We start from the raw sequence: 16,576 nt of genomic DNA, 5'->3' as shown, positions 1-16,576 counted from the left end.
TTATTTATTATACAATGTATATATCTGTATGACTGAACTAAGATTATATATTTGAAGAAGAAAACCTTGTCTCCTTGTCTTTTTGAACGGTGAATAACGAACTAGCAACAAAGGGAAAAAAGAATTAGAAATACCCAATTCATTTGCCATATCCATGTTGAATGAAAAAAGATTTTCGATTCATAATTTGAAATACATTTTTGTGAAAGGACAAATACAGCTTAGTACTGACACTTTCCAACAGAACTAAGCTGATCAAAAATATGGATTGTTTTAAAGCAGTACTAAGTAACTCGTGCCCCCAGAGGCCATAAGCGCCACTGCAGGTGTCGTAGCATAGTGCGTTTTTTCACTTATTAATTGTCCGTGAGAGTGAATACTACGCTGACAGAAAAGACAAAGGGGGAGAGGGATATTGTACATCCAATAACACAATGGAGATATTTTTTTCACTCAAACTTGGCTGTAAACAATGTTGCCTGATAGATTCTTCGTGATTCCATTAGTGTGTATTGGGGCCTCCAACCCGGTGCAGGGAAAGCTGCAAGTGTGGTTTTCTGGCCAGGAGATGAAAAAAAAAAAAAATCCTATAAACACTTGTACTACCCCCAGAGGGACTAGGAAAGCATTTGTTAAGGTAAAAACGTTACTTAGTACTGCTTTAAATACATAATTACCTATAAACAGATCAAATAAAGATTGACAAAAACACAGAGCTTTAAATTTGTAATGTCCATTTATTTGGGTCAGTGCATGTTGCGATCGTAGTGTAACATGAACAACACATGCACCTTCCTGGAATGCTGTTAAATATAAATAAGACTCAATTCCAACTGTATCAAAACTGAAGGCACGAGACATTCCCTGTTGTCTTTTGTTTACACTTCTAAACTGTTCATAAAAACTCTACGGAGTGCCAGGGGCTTAATCAACACTCACACTTCATAAATTACAGTATACACATGATCCCGCAAATGTTGCCTGCCAGAGACGTCGATCTTCAAAACTTTGGGGCCCGCCTGGTTCACCGCACTGAAATAGGAAGAGGCGACGCAATGCAGAGATGTTCGCCAATGCAATCGCGCACAAGCCTCCTCAGTCCACCAGCCTCCTTTGGACACCTCAGCAACTGTTGGGGGAAAGCAAGACAAATCAGTGTGAGGACAGACAGAACGCAACATGCCACCACAAGAGAGCACCCGTCGACTTGGCCTATTTTTAGGAAGTCAGTGCATAACTATACACTATTATACCATAGGCTCAACGCGTGCAATGGAAAACAAGATTCACCAGCAGGGATATTGCTTGTCACTTTTTTGTACATTGATGGAATAACCTTGTCATTCAGGATGTTCAGCTGATTCTTTGGGAGCATAGTGTTGGTGAACCTGGACCTGACCAACAGCGACTTTTGTACTTTTGTTTTATAATATAAGATTAAGCATTAGATCGGTGTACCCACAGTGTGCAAATATCTCTATTAAGATGGAAATGTATGCTTTTATGGAATTTCAAACAATTTGGTATTTGTTGAATGCCGATTAACCTCTTAACCCCCACCTGAAGAAAGCACATTTTCTCCAGTTCAGCTTTACCTAAATCCATAAGCTCACAGCCTATAGGCCAGAGTAACGGCTCATTTGAAAGCCAAGACTTTTTCGTTGTCACATTTTTGCCACATTTTCATCGCTTTTTGTTGCTTTTTTTTGTTGCTCTTTTGTCACTTTTTCATCGCTTCTTCATCACATTTTTGTCACTCTTTTGTTGCATTTTCATCCTTCTTTTTGTCTCGTTTTTGTTGCTATTTTGACACTTTTGATAAGAGAGACTTGAGTAAAGCCATAGTGGAGAAAATGTGCTTGGTTCTGGTTGAGGTTAAGAAGTTAATCAATATGTTATTCAATTCTTCCAAAAAATGTTAGTTGCACACATGACAATAAAATAATGCCAATACAAGCTAGTATACAGTATACAGTATACTTATCTATAATAATGGCTACACTCAAGTTGCCAATATGAGCCACTATGTATGTGACGGCTTTATGATACAATTACAATAACGCCATCTTTTTTCCAATAGTGAAGTTGCAAAATTTCTATCCACAAAGTTATATTAGCTATATACAAACAAGCGGTACTGTAATTACATCTAATACCCTATAGTGTAACAATCATTTAGTCACAAGGAATGTGGATCAGGGATGATATAATCCCGAGCAGGATCTGTAGTCTTACCATGAAAGGATAACTTTTTTTCCACTCCCTCTATACCCCATAAACAGAATCAAGCCTGCAAGAAGTGAAAAGAAAATGTGCATTACTCATCATCCTTAGAAAAACAAACAAACATATAAACATGTAGTATTTGAGCAATATTTTGAACACTTTAGCTGAAGCAGACCAGGTGAATTTGAAAACAGTGTGTGCTTAATGTGAATGTACATAAGGTAAAACGTACCTTCCTTCTTCTTGTAATAGACTTAAAAACTTTGCCACTCTGTATTCGCTGTCCATCTGAAAGAAAAACATGACAAAAATACAATTGGAATTACTTTTAAGATAAACATTTGTGCAACAACCAAAATGGAAGAAAGTAATAATCATCATCACCATGGAATAAGTGGGGTACTAAAACTGCGTGTCTTTGAGTTCAGGTCGGAGTTTAAAGAACATGGGTTTGAGGAGGAGTAAAGGAAGTAAAATTAATGGCAACCAGCGCAATAACTTACAGTGCAGAGTACACTGCCTGCAGCCACTGCTCTCATGTCAGAAAAATCATGAGCCCAGTCATGATCGTCGGAAAAAAAGATGAAAACTCTACGCGCAGGGGTGTATTTTAGTGAAGGGGGGGCTGAACTGTAGGCTCTGTATGTTAAACAATATAATTTGCACAATAAATCCTTATCACAGGCGTATGTCAAAACAATTCAACGTGATTTTATAATGTTTGTGTGGGATCTGGAGTGTTAAATCGTGGTAGAAGTTTTACATTATCATCAACTGGACTGGGTTGAGTAGAGGACTTTTCATTTCTATCCTCAGAAGCTTCTTCACGCTGCTGTAGTCAGATGTGAGACTCTGGCTTGTGCTTGTGTGTTACAACTGTAGTCTTACTTTGAGTACGTTAAGATAGAAGCCAATCTGTCTTTGTAATCAACTTATTCCAGCTAAAAAGCCAGGGTTGCTTTGGGACAGGCCATTATAAAATGAATTCCTAATTGCTGCACACAAAGAGGGAGACTGAGGGTCAAAGGGCGCCCAGAGGAAAAAGCGAAAAGGAAAGACTTTTGTCCAATATGAAACAATAGTCGGTATCAGGTTTGCTACTAAAAGTTAAATTCCCAAAGCTATCAACTGAGAGAAACTAGATGCCTCAACACCTACTATTTATACACACTCAGCATAATCTATGTGGAGTCAAGAATCTGCAAAGATTTTGAGGTCTTTGTCTTATTTTTGTTTCCACAGTTTTGAGCGACTGTGTTATTTTAACCTGCTCAAGTGTCAGCTCTGCACATGACGGATGTTTACTCGTTGCATTTATAACGTAAGGACAATGAACTCTGGAAATATCTGTGAAAGATGTCTTCACAAAAAAGATTATGTCTTATTAGAAACTTCTAAACTCCAGCAGAACACAATTTATCATGTGTTAGTTGGAAAGTGTATTGGGAATGATATGGTATAAAAGGCTTTCACTATTATATTTACAAGCCTGAGTGAACAAGCTTCTCAAAACGCTACAATGTAGTCATTATTAATTCACTCCAGATTTGTTATTGTAGCCACAGTCGCCCTGGGGTAGACTGACGGAAGTGTCATCGGCCCCTCTGATCACCACCAACCGCTCACTTACTCACTACATTCATACACAGGCAAGGTGAAGTGTCTTGTCCAAGGACACAACTACAGTCTGCACCTTTGGGAGCCGGGATTTGAACTGCCAACCTTTAGGTTATAAGATGATCTGCTCTGAGTCACTGTTGCCCAAAATGTAAGCTCTATTCCTACACCAAATATGGAATAAATATCTCTAAGGACACTATTTCTAATATTACCATACCTGCACAGCCATTTCAATGATCATGAGCAATTTCTTAATCCCAATCGACATGCCCTTTCCCTGCACTGCTTTAGCGATCATGGCGAGGTCTCGATCACCAAAACTGCCCAGCTCCTGAGGTGAAAAAATAACATTAAATCAAGTACATGCTGTAAACATGTAATTTCTTCCAAGATTTACCTTCAGGGCCTTGATGAGATGCTCTCCACTGCGGATGTTGGGGATGTGGATGGTTGTGCTGAAGGCGTCCAGCATCTCCATTTCCTGAAGCACGTCTTTACGACTCGTGGTGCCGATTATCATCAGTTTGCGACCCTGAAACACAACACAGGGACACTTACTATTCTAACTTTTTATTCGCTCATTTTATTAGTGTAAATGACACAACCTGAACAACTAGATCATAGATTATTCGTTCAAACAAAACCTTTGGAGGAAATTGTCTGATGATGTAATAATTATACAAAAATAAGTGAAGACAACTGCCACAATTATTTCAAGTTGTAGGGGGAGGGAGTGCATGGACTAAATGGAAAGGCTGAAGAATAGCTGAAGCATTGTAGCCGGACTAAGATGGATCTGAACAGGGCTAAGCAGCAGAAGACGGAGGAGCAGAGGAGACAGGGGGATTATGGCGGCCGCTGCCCTCCCATGGCGTGGGGGTTGTGATGCTGCATGCAGATGAGGTGCCACACAGGCGGCAGTGCTGCCAGGTCCTGGCTCTCTCACAGAGCCCTTTCTCCTGCGTGTCCCCCTGGCCTCCCCCGGCCTAGGCACCCCGCTGGGCTCAGCGCTTTACAACCCCAGAGGAGCACTGCAGCCAGGCATTCAGCCCCAGCCCTGCGCCACTTCTCATGCACATGCAGCCATATAGTGGGCTATACTCTCATTCACATCCTATTAACAACAGAAGTAGGTTAAAGGCATCCTTTCGGACACACACAAACTACAACCAAAGAAACTATGAGAAATGGGAGTCCGGCTCCACCATTCACTGGGCGCTAAACAGGCCTGGACCAAAACACTTGCTAATAACCATACACTTGCACAGTTGTTCACACATGCCAGTTGCAGCCAAAAGCCACAAACACTTTGGATTGGCACCCATAAGATCTGGTGCCCTCTTTTTGCAACCAACAGACTTGCAAAATTACAATAAGAATGGTACAAATAAGTTTGTGTACCTTTGGGGGAGGTTTCTTTAGAAGGACCAGCAACGCTTGAAGAACAAGATTTGAAAAACGGGGACCAATTGGAACGTAATCTGAAGAAGAAAACATATTTTAGTAAACAACACTCAAGATAGTTAATGTGACTTACTGTGACTTACCAAGTAAACGTTCGATATCATCCACAACTACACAGCTCAGCTGAGATTTATAGGCGTCATCAAAGATCTAAAACAAAGACAATTTTGATTCTGATTCAACAAAACCATTGCCCATTTTTAGAGATTTTTTTACCTTTTTAATGGCTTGGCATTTAGCGATTTCAGAGTGTCCAATCATTTTGTCCGGGGAACAGATCTTTATGAAAGGGAAATCAGATTCTTCTGATATTTTAGCTGCTAGTGCCGTCTTGCCACTGTTCGGGGGTCCTAACAAAAGTAAACAAAATAATTAGTATCCTGTTTCCAACTTAAGCAAAGTTACAGGTTGTGTTTCAGATGAAGTAGATGTTACCTTCCAGTAAAACAGAGACCAGAGGTGTGCGTTCACTGTTTTTAGTCTGCTGCACCAACAGCTTCCCGTCCTCTAAAACAGCAGACACCAGATCACCCCATTCAATTATCCCATTCATGATAAAGCTCGCATAGTCCTCTTGGTTGGTACCAAATGCCTGTAGGTGTAAATATTAAGTAAATACACAGCCACATAGCTTACCGTTAATGTGTTTTTATTAAATCAGCGTATCAGTGAAACTTACAGGTTTAATGTCATTGTTGAGCGAGCCCATAAAGTCCGTCCTGGAGACCTGCAGCATCTCTGCTGTCTGCGTGTCCACCTCCACAGTGCTACTGGCCTAACAAACACAGGAGACTGAGAGTCAACAAATCAAAAGTAACTTTCATTAGAGTATGAACTCTGTGACCGCTGCTTCATTAAATGATGTGCTGTAAATTTCAGATGTGTCAGAGGACAAAGTGGTCCCTCAGAGCAGAAAGGTCAAACAGGGAGAGGGAGGAGGGACACCCCATTCAGACATGTGTACGCCCTGTGCGTCACATATCATCACCCTCCAATAAGAGTCTACAGGGCACAGCACTTAACAGAGGAGGACTTCACCTTATCTGTGTGTCCCGTTGAGCTGTGGGGATTTGGACCTACGCACCTGATAAAACACTTTACAGAGGGCATACACTCGCCTCTGTTCTCTTGTCACCTGGGTGGCTCCTTTACCTGGCACAAGAGCTAGTGCCCACCAGGTGTGTGGCCCACAACCTTTACCCAATAAAAGAGACAGAAGTTTGACCTGCAGTGTCTAGTTCATATTAAACACAGATACAACACTACCTAATTTGAGTAAGACAAAAGGACAGCGGCCCATATCCAGATTTATTGACAGCTGCCTAGATATAAAGTGTGCATAATGGATAATGGGACTCTCACCTTGATGTGCCTGTTCATGGCAGTGGACTGAGCTGCTCGGACCAAACCCTCCAACTCAGCACCGCTAAAGTTTTTGGTTTCTATGGCCAACTCCTTGATGTCGACATCACTTCCTAACAGGTTGTGCTGCCGCATCCTTGCCGTATGGATGTGAAGGATCTGAACGCGGCCGTGCTCATCAGGTAATCCTGTGAGTGAAGGCATTTATTTTACAGTCACGTATAAAATCTTTTTTTGTGAAAGTGGCAGTGCACTAAGCAACAACAAAGAACATTCTTCAGTCCTCACCAATCTCCATCTTCACCTCGAGCCTCCCAGGCCGCAGAAGGGCCTCATCTATCAGGTCAGGCCTGTTGGTCATACCTGTGGGAAGAGATGGGAGATAGTGAAAGGTGCAGATGTTCTGGCATTTACTCCACCTGTAAAATCTCACAGACAGAGTCGTGGGCATACGCCGATCATACCTATGACGAGGATGTTGTTGAGCTGTTCCACTCCGTCAATCTTTGACAGCAGTTGGTTCACCACAGTATCATGGACGCCCGTGCTGCCAGCCATGCTGCCTCGCTGCTTACAGATGGCATCAATCTCATCAAATATTATGATGTGAAGGCCGCTGTTGGCACCAAGCTTTGGAACAAAGAGACAGCAACAGTAAACAGTTTGCACTGTCAGCTTGCATTCTATAATGTGTAATTTCAGGACAGAGAGAAGGGATTCTGTGGGTGATTCACAATTTTTGAAAGGAATAACCAAACAGCTGCAGCCCTTATCATTTAGGGTCCACAATTTAGCCATATTTATCTTATGGCTTAAAGTCCTTTCAACTGACAACAATAGTACCAGTGTGATTGAATAAGGTAAGGTTAAGTAAGATTAAGGGGTACTTCATTGTCCCCATAGGGAAGTTTGTCCTCTACATTTGACCTGCCCTTTGATGCCGCTGGGGTGACCCATAAGGAGAAGGGGGCAACAGAAGACCCGTCACCAGATGTGGAGCCAGGTGATGGTCAGAATCACCTGGCTGGAGGTTTCACCTATTGTACATGTTTTAGTTGGAGGGGAAACCAGAGCACCCTGAGGAAACCTACGCAGACACAGGGAGAACATGCAAACTCCTCACAGAAAGGCCTCGTCCAGGTGGGAATCAAACCCGGGACCTTCTTGCTGTGAAGCTCAAGCGCTAACCGCTGCGCTACCGTACCCACTTTTTAATACTGCAGTGAAAGAATTGTTAACATTAGTTTGTTTTTTCCAATGGAGAAGATACTGAACTTGATAAAAACAATAATAATAATAATGGCTTACACTTGTATTGCGCTTTACAAGCCTGTATTACCAAGTTCCTCAAAGCGCTACACTGTCGTCATTATTCAGTCACTCCAAACTCGGAGATGGTAAGCTATTGTTGTAGCCACAGCTGCCCTGGAATAGACTGACGGAAGCGAGGAAACCAGCCTGTGCCATCAGGCCCTGCGACCACCACCAACCACTCACACACTACATTCACGCAGGCTTCCTGGTGTTCCCATACGTTCTCCTATCCAAGTACCAACCAGGCCCTTCCCGGGTCTTATGCCAGCGTGTGTTTCATGCAGACCGGCCCTGTGACGTTGACCATGTCAATTTAACCAAGTACTCTGGTCGATTAACAATAAACCATAATACAAGATTTACTTCATTTTCCTGTTCCCTTTTAAATTGAAGCTTATAATGTTTACTCCAGCCCACGCCCGATTATCAACAGTGGCTGAACAGTGGGATGGGGGGTTATCACTCCATCTCTCGCCCCGTCAGAGTGAGGCGTAGCATTTAAAGCAGGTGTGGAGGTGCGCGTCTGGGCCGTGTGTGAGCACCGTTCAGGGAGAGGTCAGAGCACAGTCAGCCCCTCATTACCTGGTGAAGAGTGAGGCTCCACCAACAATCGCTGCTGGGAATCGATGTAAAACCGGCCCCTGTGCCGTCCGGAACATTCACACACATTTCACCATTATCCAAAGTTATTACAGCTACGTCTGGCTAAAGGGCAGATCTCTCACTCACAGAAAAATGAGTTTTTGAAATGTTTGGATTAGAATTGGTCATGTGATGATGCGAAGGGGTTTCCAAGAAGGTGCAAACTGAGTATCTATTTAACAAGGAAAAAACAGGGACTAAATATGGACAAATGTACCAGCTTGTAAAGCACAGTACAAATCCAAACCAGTATTGTTATTACACAACACAACAATCTAGAGCAGAAAACAATTTCTAAACGACACTGTTCACAGCATTTTCACTCACTCTCTTTTGCTCTTCTTCTGCGTCTGCAAACAGTTTGCGGATGTTGGCCTCGGACTCTCCCACGTACTTGTTGAGGATTTCGGGGCCGTTCACGATCTTGGGCTCTCGGGCCTTGAGCATTTTGCCGATCTGTCTCGCCATCAGAGTTTTACCACAGCCTGGAGGTCCATACAGCAGGATACCCTTGACGTGCTTACCACCTGGAGATAAACAGCAGTTTTTAGGATTTACTTATTTATCAAATGACATTGAAAGTACATTTTTGCACAGAATTGGCTTTTTAAAGGCATGTGGTCTTTTGATCAGCGGCAAAACAGTCTATTTCAGTTTATTTATTGTTTTCAATAAAAGATTTACTCAATTTTTTTGTGTCTCACTCCCATTTTTTCTTGTTGCATATTGGAGTTCTACTTTGAACCTTGTTAAGATACAATTATCATGCCATTTTTCAACTGGCCTTAAACTTTTAGTGTATAAAGTGTTTCTACTGAAAGACTTGATTTTTATTTACCATGTTCAATGCAGAACAACATAAAAACATAAAGCAATGCAACGTCTAATATTCCTCAAGCACCGATGGTTTAGTGTCAGTCATTTCACTGGCCTTTTGCACCTGTTTAATGACATTTAGCCAAACTAATTGAGGGGAGGCAGATAACCATCAGAGCTGCCATTTGGGCCTGATGAAGGAGAAGGATCCAGCCGACAGGTGTGTGAGCGGAAAGAAAACAAACTGCAGTAGATAAAGAAGTGAAAGTTATGATTCAGAGCTTGGCATCTTATTCACAAAGACACATCAGACTATGCTCGAGCCCCAACAGATAGAACAATCAGTAGAAAATTGTACAACATTGAAATTATAGACAGGTTTTATAAAGGCAGCTGCATTTTACCCAGACACAGAACAGTGTTGACAATGCATTTTTATAATAAGTCTGGACGCATTGTACTGTGATTACCACAACTGAAAAGAGTAAAGACTCAATGTTCCCAATATGCATGCCCCAAAGGCATCCTCTGTGGGCCAGTACATGAGGTAATAGAGTATTCAGCACACCTTCAATGTTTTTTATAAAACAGATTCCATAGTCTGAACAATTATATACACAAACCTTTACAATATTTAAACTAGTTTTTACCGGTTTGACACATTTTCATGTCTATTGCTTCACTTCCTTATGGGCCAAACATGTGACTTATGAAGAGGTAATATTTCATAACTGTCATCATCTGTATGTAAGGGCCAAGAGCAAGACTAAAACTATAATATTAGATAATATTGCATAATTAGATAAATCTTAAATATCTATATATGACTTACATTACAAGTTGTACAACAAATCTCACTGTATGCAGCTCGTCCATGTCTTGACATACACGCAGGTCGAATGCATCTCACACCCTACTGGACACCGCCTCTGGCCCAGCTTAATATGACGAGTTTGTTCTGAGCTCAGATATCCTCAACAGGTTTTTACATGAAAAGGATTGTTTCGATGAAAAAAATTCCAAAGACGTCTGACTCATTAAGATTACGGGGCTTTTAATATTGTTTGCCATTGCCCTCTTCAAAAGAATCTGACAGCTACCACAGAGTAATTAATGTGTGTGTACAGGGATCGCTTTGAACAGAGCCAACAAGGGCATCTTTGACTCGGGGTTTGCTGATTCAGACAAAAGACAGTTCTCTCTGAAATTAGCCACAATGGTGCGTATTATGATTTGTATTTGGGGTTATTAACGCGAAGCTTAATTTGAAAGCTCTGAAAACAGGTGTCAAGCCAACAGTGATTTGTAGCATTGTAAAGCTCCTCCTCTTTTCAATATTTACACATAAGTAAAGGAGAAATTCATACACAAGAATGGTAAAGACGGGTTTAGGTGTTTAGGGAGTACAATATCCTCTGCAAATAAAATATCATATCAGATTAGGAGTTCCAACCAACTTTCCAGTGAAGAGACCACTAGATTGTGAGCTGACTAGAATGGGTCACAACAAATCCCAAACTTCCATGGGTTGTTAAAAGCCTGTAGTGATCAGGATCAATCACATGAGGTCTAAAGGAAGAAACAGTGACTTGCACATGAAGGAAACTACAACTTAGTTTGTACAAGTTATTGTTGATTCTGTTGAAATTTCATGAAGATACTGTAGTTCATCCATATGGAGCTGGTCATTACACCTGACAGTGTGACTGACAATATTAAAGGGATATTTCAGGATTTTTTTACATAGGGCCTTATTCCCTGGTTATCCAGAGAGTTGTTGATTTCTGGAAATTGTTTTATTTTTCTATTCATGCAGTCTTTATATTTCAAGAGTTTAGTGGTGCTAGGCTAGTGCTAGGCTAGTGCATGTCTATGGTAACTAGTAGACTGCATTAAAAACCTCTTCAAAATCATTGGGTCGTCCTCCAAACGTTGCCATATCTGATTTGTAGAAAGCTCCGTTGTGAATTCCACATGTAATAATGCCGGCCGCAGGTAAACAAACTACTGTAGATCTGGTAACCTACGCTGCTGCCTAGCTTACAACCAGGAAGCTGATGCTGCTCAAAAATATTTATAGCGGTAGTCTGTGTATAAGTGATTTGCCTCAGGTGCACTGTGCTTGGGTCACACTGTTTTTAATGTAGGCTACTAGCTACCATAGACATGCGCTAGCCTAGCACTAGTCTAGCACCACTAAGGTCTTCAAATATAAGGACTGCATGAATTAAAAAATATATATATATCTCCAATCAACAACACTCTGGATAAGTAGGAAATGTTGCCCTATGTCAAAAATCCTGAAATATTCCACATCCAATATGAAAAAGTAGGAAGACAAAAGAAAAAACTCACCCATCTGCTCAACTATCTCTGGAGGAAAAACCCGAGAGGCAAAAGCTCTCCGAAAAATGTCTGAAAACTCCTTGTCCAGTCCTCCGATACCCATCTCCTCAAAGTTCCAGTCTGGGCTGATAATTGACTGTCGAGACTCCCGTGTTCGTGATCTACCTGAAAACATATGGACAAACAATATTTACAATTTATTTACATGAAGGTAAAATGCTCTTTTCTCTACAAAGGGCTTGAAAAGTTCTCCATTGGGTAAACTGAAGAAAGTGCACCCTCTTGTGGTAATAGTAAAGTATTACTTGTATTTATTTCAAAGGTTTACTGCTCCATTACTCCTGTGGAAACCTGTGTACTTCAAATGCTCCATATTACCCTACTTCATGGGGTCAGATCCCTGACAACCTAAACCGCTAACTACATTTAATAACTTTATACACACTCACCAGTTAGTGTGACCGAGGAAGTCTCTGCCTTCTCAAAAATCACTTGGCTGTTTCCAATCAACAAACCAATTTCGATCTATTAACAAACAAACAAAAAATCAATACAAATTATACACCAGAAATTAGAAACATTAGAAACCCTACATTTTTAGGGGGAACTAGCAAATTGTTCATTGATGTTAAATATTAGCTAAAAAAACATACAAAAAGTATAGACAACTAAAATGTCCATTGGTTCAAGTTGCCAGAAATCCAGTCATGGTGCTTCTGAAGACATAAACCCAAGCACTAAATTCAAACCTTCTGCTTGGTGCTTGAAGCGGTCTTCCCTTTTAGGATGCTTGGGTCCATTGCCTCCATGTCTTTCACAATCAGGCTGAACAGCTTGTCGCAATAACTAAACACAAACTACAAAACAGCCAAATAAGGGTAATTAAAAAATTAAAGACAGTTGCCACAATTGAAAATGGATTAAGCACACGGCATCTCTCTAAATGTTCTACCTGCTGGCCAACACTGAAGGCCTGGTTGGTGAAATGTTGGATGAATTCACCCGCCATTTTGTCTGTGTCGTACAGGTTACTGTCTGCGTTCTTCTTTTGTAGGAAGTCTATTTCCATTGTCATTGTGCTGATACACTGTTTGGACTTGTCGAATCTGTAGTTTGTTACTAGAAAACACATTTTTACAGACATACTGTAATTACTAAGGTAAATTACAATATATATAATCTACAAAGTACACATTGTTGTCTGATAACTTTCATTGCATATTTGAACAACGGTGCCTATGGTTGGTGCTTACCACACTGAGTTAACATTATATAATAATATATTTAAAACTTTCTTCAATATGTTAACCATCCAAACAATCAGGGTAAATGTCAACAAGTTAAATACATTGGTGTAATATGTGAAAAGTTCTATTAGCCAAATCTGAGTCATACCTTCCACTTCTTGTCCAATTGATAATCCTCCCCATTTTCTCTGTTGACAAACACATAAGTTAACCACTGTTTTTTACTATTACTAATCAAGAAGGAGAAAGGCTACAAAGCAACACAAATAGAAAGGGAAGAGTGTATCTGCTGAAAGCGTGGTTAAGCATTGCTTTGAGATGTGAAATAAGATCAATCTGCAGAGGTTACAATAGTACCTGGATGCTGTTGTGGCGGCCAAGGTATTAGACGAAGGAAGAGCAGCCAGAGACGTTAAAGTGAGAGAGGAAAAGCAGGGACACAGAGATTCAGACATGCAACAAGCCCATGAACACAAGCCCACAGTTAGAATCAGGAGAAACATAAGAGCAGTCTGTATAGGCAACGGTACTAGGTTTTAGTATGTGAAACAAAATATACTGAGCTGAGTTCATGCTTATGAGAGTCAAAACAGACCTGCGGTAAACTGAAGCCAATGGCTCCGGGACTCACACCGGGATGCATCTTCAAGGTGAACACAAACTTGTGGGCACCATTGCGAACAATCACATGTCTGAAACAGAAATAACGGTCATTGTAAATATTAGAAATTATAGAAAGCTGTTTGGGATCAAGTGGAGACATTCCAGGCCAGAATCTGCATAAAGATGCCCAAACATTTCCCCATAAAAGGCTTAAATGTTTTGTGTTTGTTGTGACACTCACAGCTCTAACGGTTGTTCTTTTTCATTGATGATGGCACAGTTTGTCAATGACAGTTCATCAGTCGGGCATTTCGCCGCTACCATAATCTATAAAATGCACAAAATAGAAAAAAGTTAATGTACATCTGAATACAACAAACACTGTAATTCACTCATCATGCCCCTACAGGCCATAAGCGCCACTGCAGGTGTCGTAGCTTGTTGCCTTTTTTTACTCATTTATTGTCCGTGAGAGTAAATCCTACGCTGACAGAAAAGACAAAGGGAGAGAGAGGGATATTGCACATCCAATTACACAATGGAGTTTAAAAAATTCACTCAAACTTGGAAGTAAATACTGTTTAAGTGGCGCTAGCCCCCAGTTAGCTTTGCCCGTTAGCCTGCTAGCTTCTTCTTCGTGATTCTATTAGTGTGTATTGGGTCTCCGGGTCGGAGAAAGTTGCAAGTGTAGTTTTCTGGCCAGAGACACCAGGGGAAGATGAAGGACCCCCGATCATCCCATTAACACTTGCATTACCCCCAGAGGAAGGAACAGGATTTATTAAGGTAAACAAGTAACTTAGTACTGCTTTTAAACACACTGAACTGTGTTATAATAGTGTGAAATATATGGCCCAGATCTAAGCTGAAGTAAAGTCAAGGTTTGTTTCCAGTTGAGAAGGATCTACCTCTTATTACTGTTTCTATGGAGATGTCATTATGTCTCTCAGGCCTCTGGTTTGTACCTTTAGGACCACAGCATAATTAGCTTTTCCAGGACACTGATGAGGACATTCAACCATTTCAGGGAATAAAGGTTGCAAGAGTAAATCTGTATCCAAGACTGTATCTATACTACTGACAAATAAAGCTCTTAATCTTACACAACAAACCCACCCAGTAATAACTACCCCATATGGAGAGGATATAAACTAACACACACAAAAAAGGATTAGTAACAACAAAAGCAAAAAGACAAGGGAAATTCTTCGAACATTTCACTGGAAAAACTACTTCACATGATCTAGATTATTTCAGAGACAGACAAGCCAGCATTTAAAGGTTTATTAAATGTCAACACAAAATGAACAAGGGCCATATTTCACCATCCCATATTATAAAACATATCCGTCTGTTTACAAAGATTGTCTATGGCTTTCCATTGGATGCATTTCATAAAGTCCAACAGCCTGTTGATTCTTTTGCTTGGTGCACTTTATGTTGACATTACTAAAAGCTGCTGACGTTGGAAGTGCACCGCTGTAAACTTCCTCCCTTTTGCTTTCATCATGAGCTTTAGCTTAGCTTGTAAAACTTAGCGTGTCAAAGCGATATTTTACAGGCAGTGGGTAAGGGTAATGACGATACCAGGAGTACAATCTACAAACATGTTTCTAGACGTATATTCCTAACTTTATGAGAGGAAATCTGTAGCTCTTTTAGCTTCTGGTCATGAGATTTCATTCTACTTCCGGTTCCTAAGTTTTGAATGACATCTGGCTGCTGTTGTTCTGGCTGCAACAAAAGCGCCTTCCTATCCCTCAAACAAGACTCTTCTGATAATCGGCTAATCTCAATGTGTTCGAAGACAATGTTGTTGCAGTTTTCCCTTACCCTGGCGGCCATCCTTGCGTTTTGTATCCGCACTCGATCAAATACAGTACAGCATGAAGAAGCCGCTGAGCTGGATCTGGGCGGGACATCCACGCGACACGTGATCACAGACACGGTGACGTCAGGGTAGTTTTTTCTGACTTCTTGACTTCTTCACAAAAGATGTTCCACCAACCATTTTTAGATTTTGGACATTGATAACAAGTGTAGTTTCTGTCTATGTCAACCTGGATCCATGATACATTTATTTGTTATATGTCCAAAGAGTGCCATCTTCCGGTAAAAACAGAGAAACTCAGGAAATACAAGTGTCTGTAACTATCAACGAAGAAAATATTATTAGTCAATTTCACTATCAAAATTAAAAGCTGAAAAATTAACAAACATACATATTATAGGGCATGCACTTCATAAGGTAAAGTTTGCCAAATCTCAACCCCTTTTCCAACTCCTATAAAAAGAAGTAGATCAGTAGAAACGCTCTCAACCACCTAAATAAAGCAATATTCAAATTCTTATATTATTATAACCTATTTCTGATGCCATCTGTATTATAAGACAATTACTTTAAAACCTCCCTAAAGAAAAAGGACACGTCTCGATTAACATGGACATTGGATGTCTGATTATTTGTCTATCTTGCATAATGTACATTTTTTATACATTGTAAATATTTGTGTTCTTTCACTTCTTTCAATTGAAAAAAAAAAGGCATGATACACATACCCTCAGTTCTGTTGTAAATATTGTATTACATTTTTTGTTAATAATAATAGTAATACAAAAGGCATCATACGCATAACCTCTAGTGTTGTTTGGCCTTAATGTTACACAATGCGCCTTTAATCACAATACCCAATCCTGCCATTATGTAAAAATGTATCCCAATGTTGAAGGAATCAAATGTTTTCTTTTAAGGGAGTTGTTCGGTTTAGGAACATAGACCATTTGTGGGGGGAGAGAATAAACTACATTGCAAATTAAAGGGATGTTTTTCTTTAGTACTTTTGAGTGGCATTTGAATAAGAGTGTGTCCACTGTAGTTTTATTATTTAAAGTCCATGCCTAGTTGCAAAATACATTTATGTCCTCTTTAAAATATT

At 40.4% G+C, this 16,576-nt stretch overlaps 1 protein-coding gene across 1 annotated transcript; it reads right to left on the bottom strand.

Moving 5' to 3' along the window:
* Positions 1–736: 736 nt before the first annotated feature.
* Positions 737–15,606, bottom strand: LOC306978935 (vesicle-fusing ATPase-like). The gene is made up of 22 exons (XM_079577682.1): positions 15,474–15,606; positions 13,882–13,967; positions 13,633–13,729; positions 13,186–13,225; positions 12,743–12,909; positions 12,540–12,647; positions 12,240–12,315; positions 11,800–11,955; positions 8,956–9,155; positions 7,137–7,302; positions 6,961–7,035; positions 6,673–6,860; positions 5,990–6,085; positions 5,746–5,902; positions 5,527–5,660; positions 5,394–5,460; positions 5,248–5,327; positions 4,244–4,378; positions 4,064–4,177; positions 2,459–2,514; positions 2,236–2,290; positions 737–1,129 (listed from the first exon to the last, which is right to left on the bottom strand). The coding sequence occupies exons 1-21, from the start codon at positions 15,483–15,485 to the stop codon at positions 2,266–2,268; spliced, it is 2,235 nt and encodes a 744-aa protein (XP_079433808.1). The 5' UTR covers positions 15,486–15,606; the 3' UTR covers positions 737–1,129; positions 2,236–2,265.
* Positions 15,607–16,576: the final 970 nt, after the last annotated feature.

Source organism: Gobius niger, assembly GCF_951799975.1.
Source record: "Gobius niger genome assembly, chromosome: 19".
NCBI lineage: Eukaryota > Metazoa > Chordata > Actinopteri > Gobiiformes > Gobiidae > Gobius > Gobius niger.
This window is presented reverse-complemented; position numbering and strand designations above follow the sequence as displayed.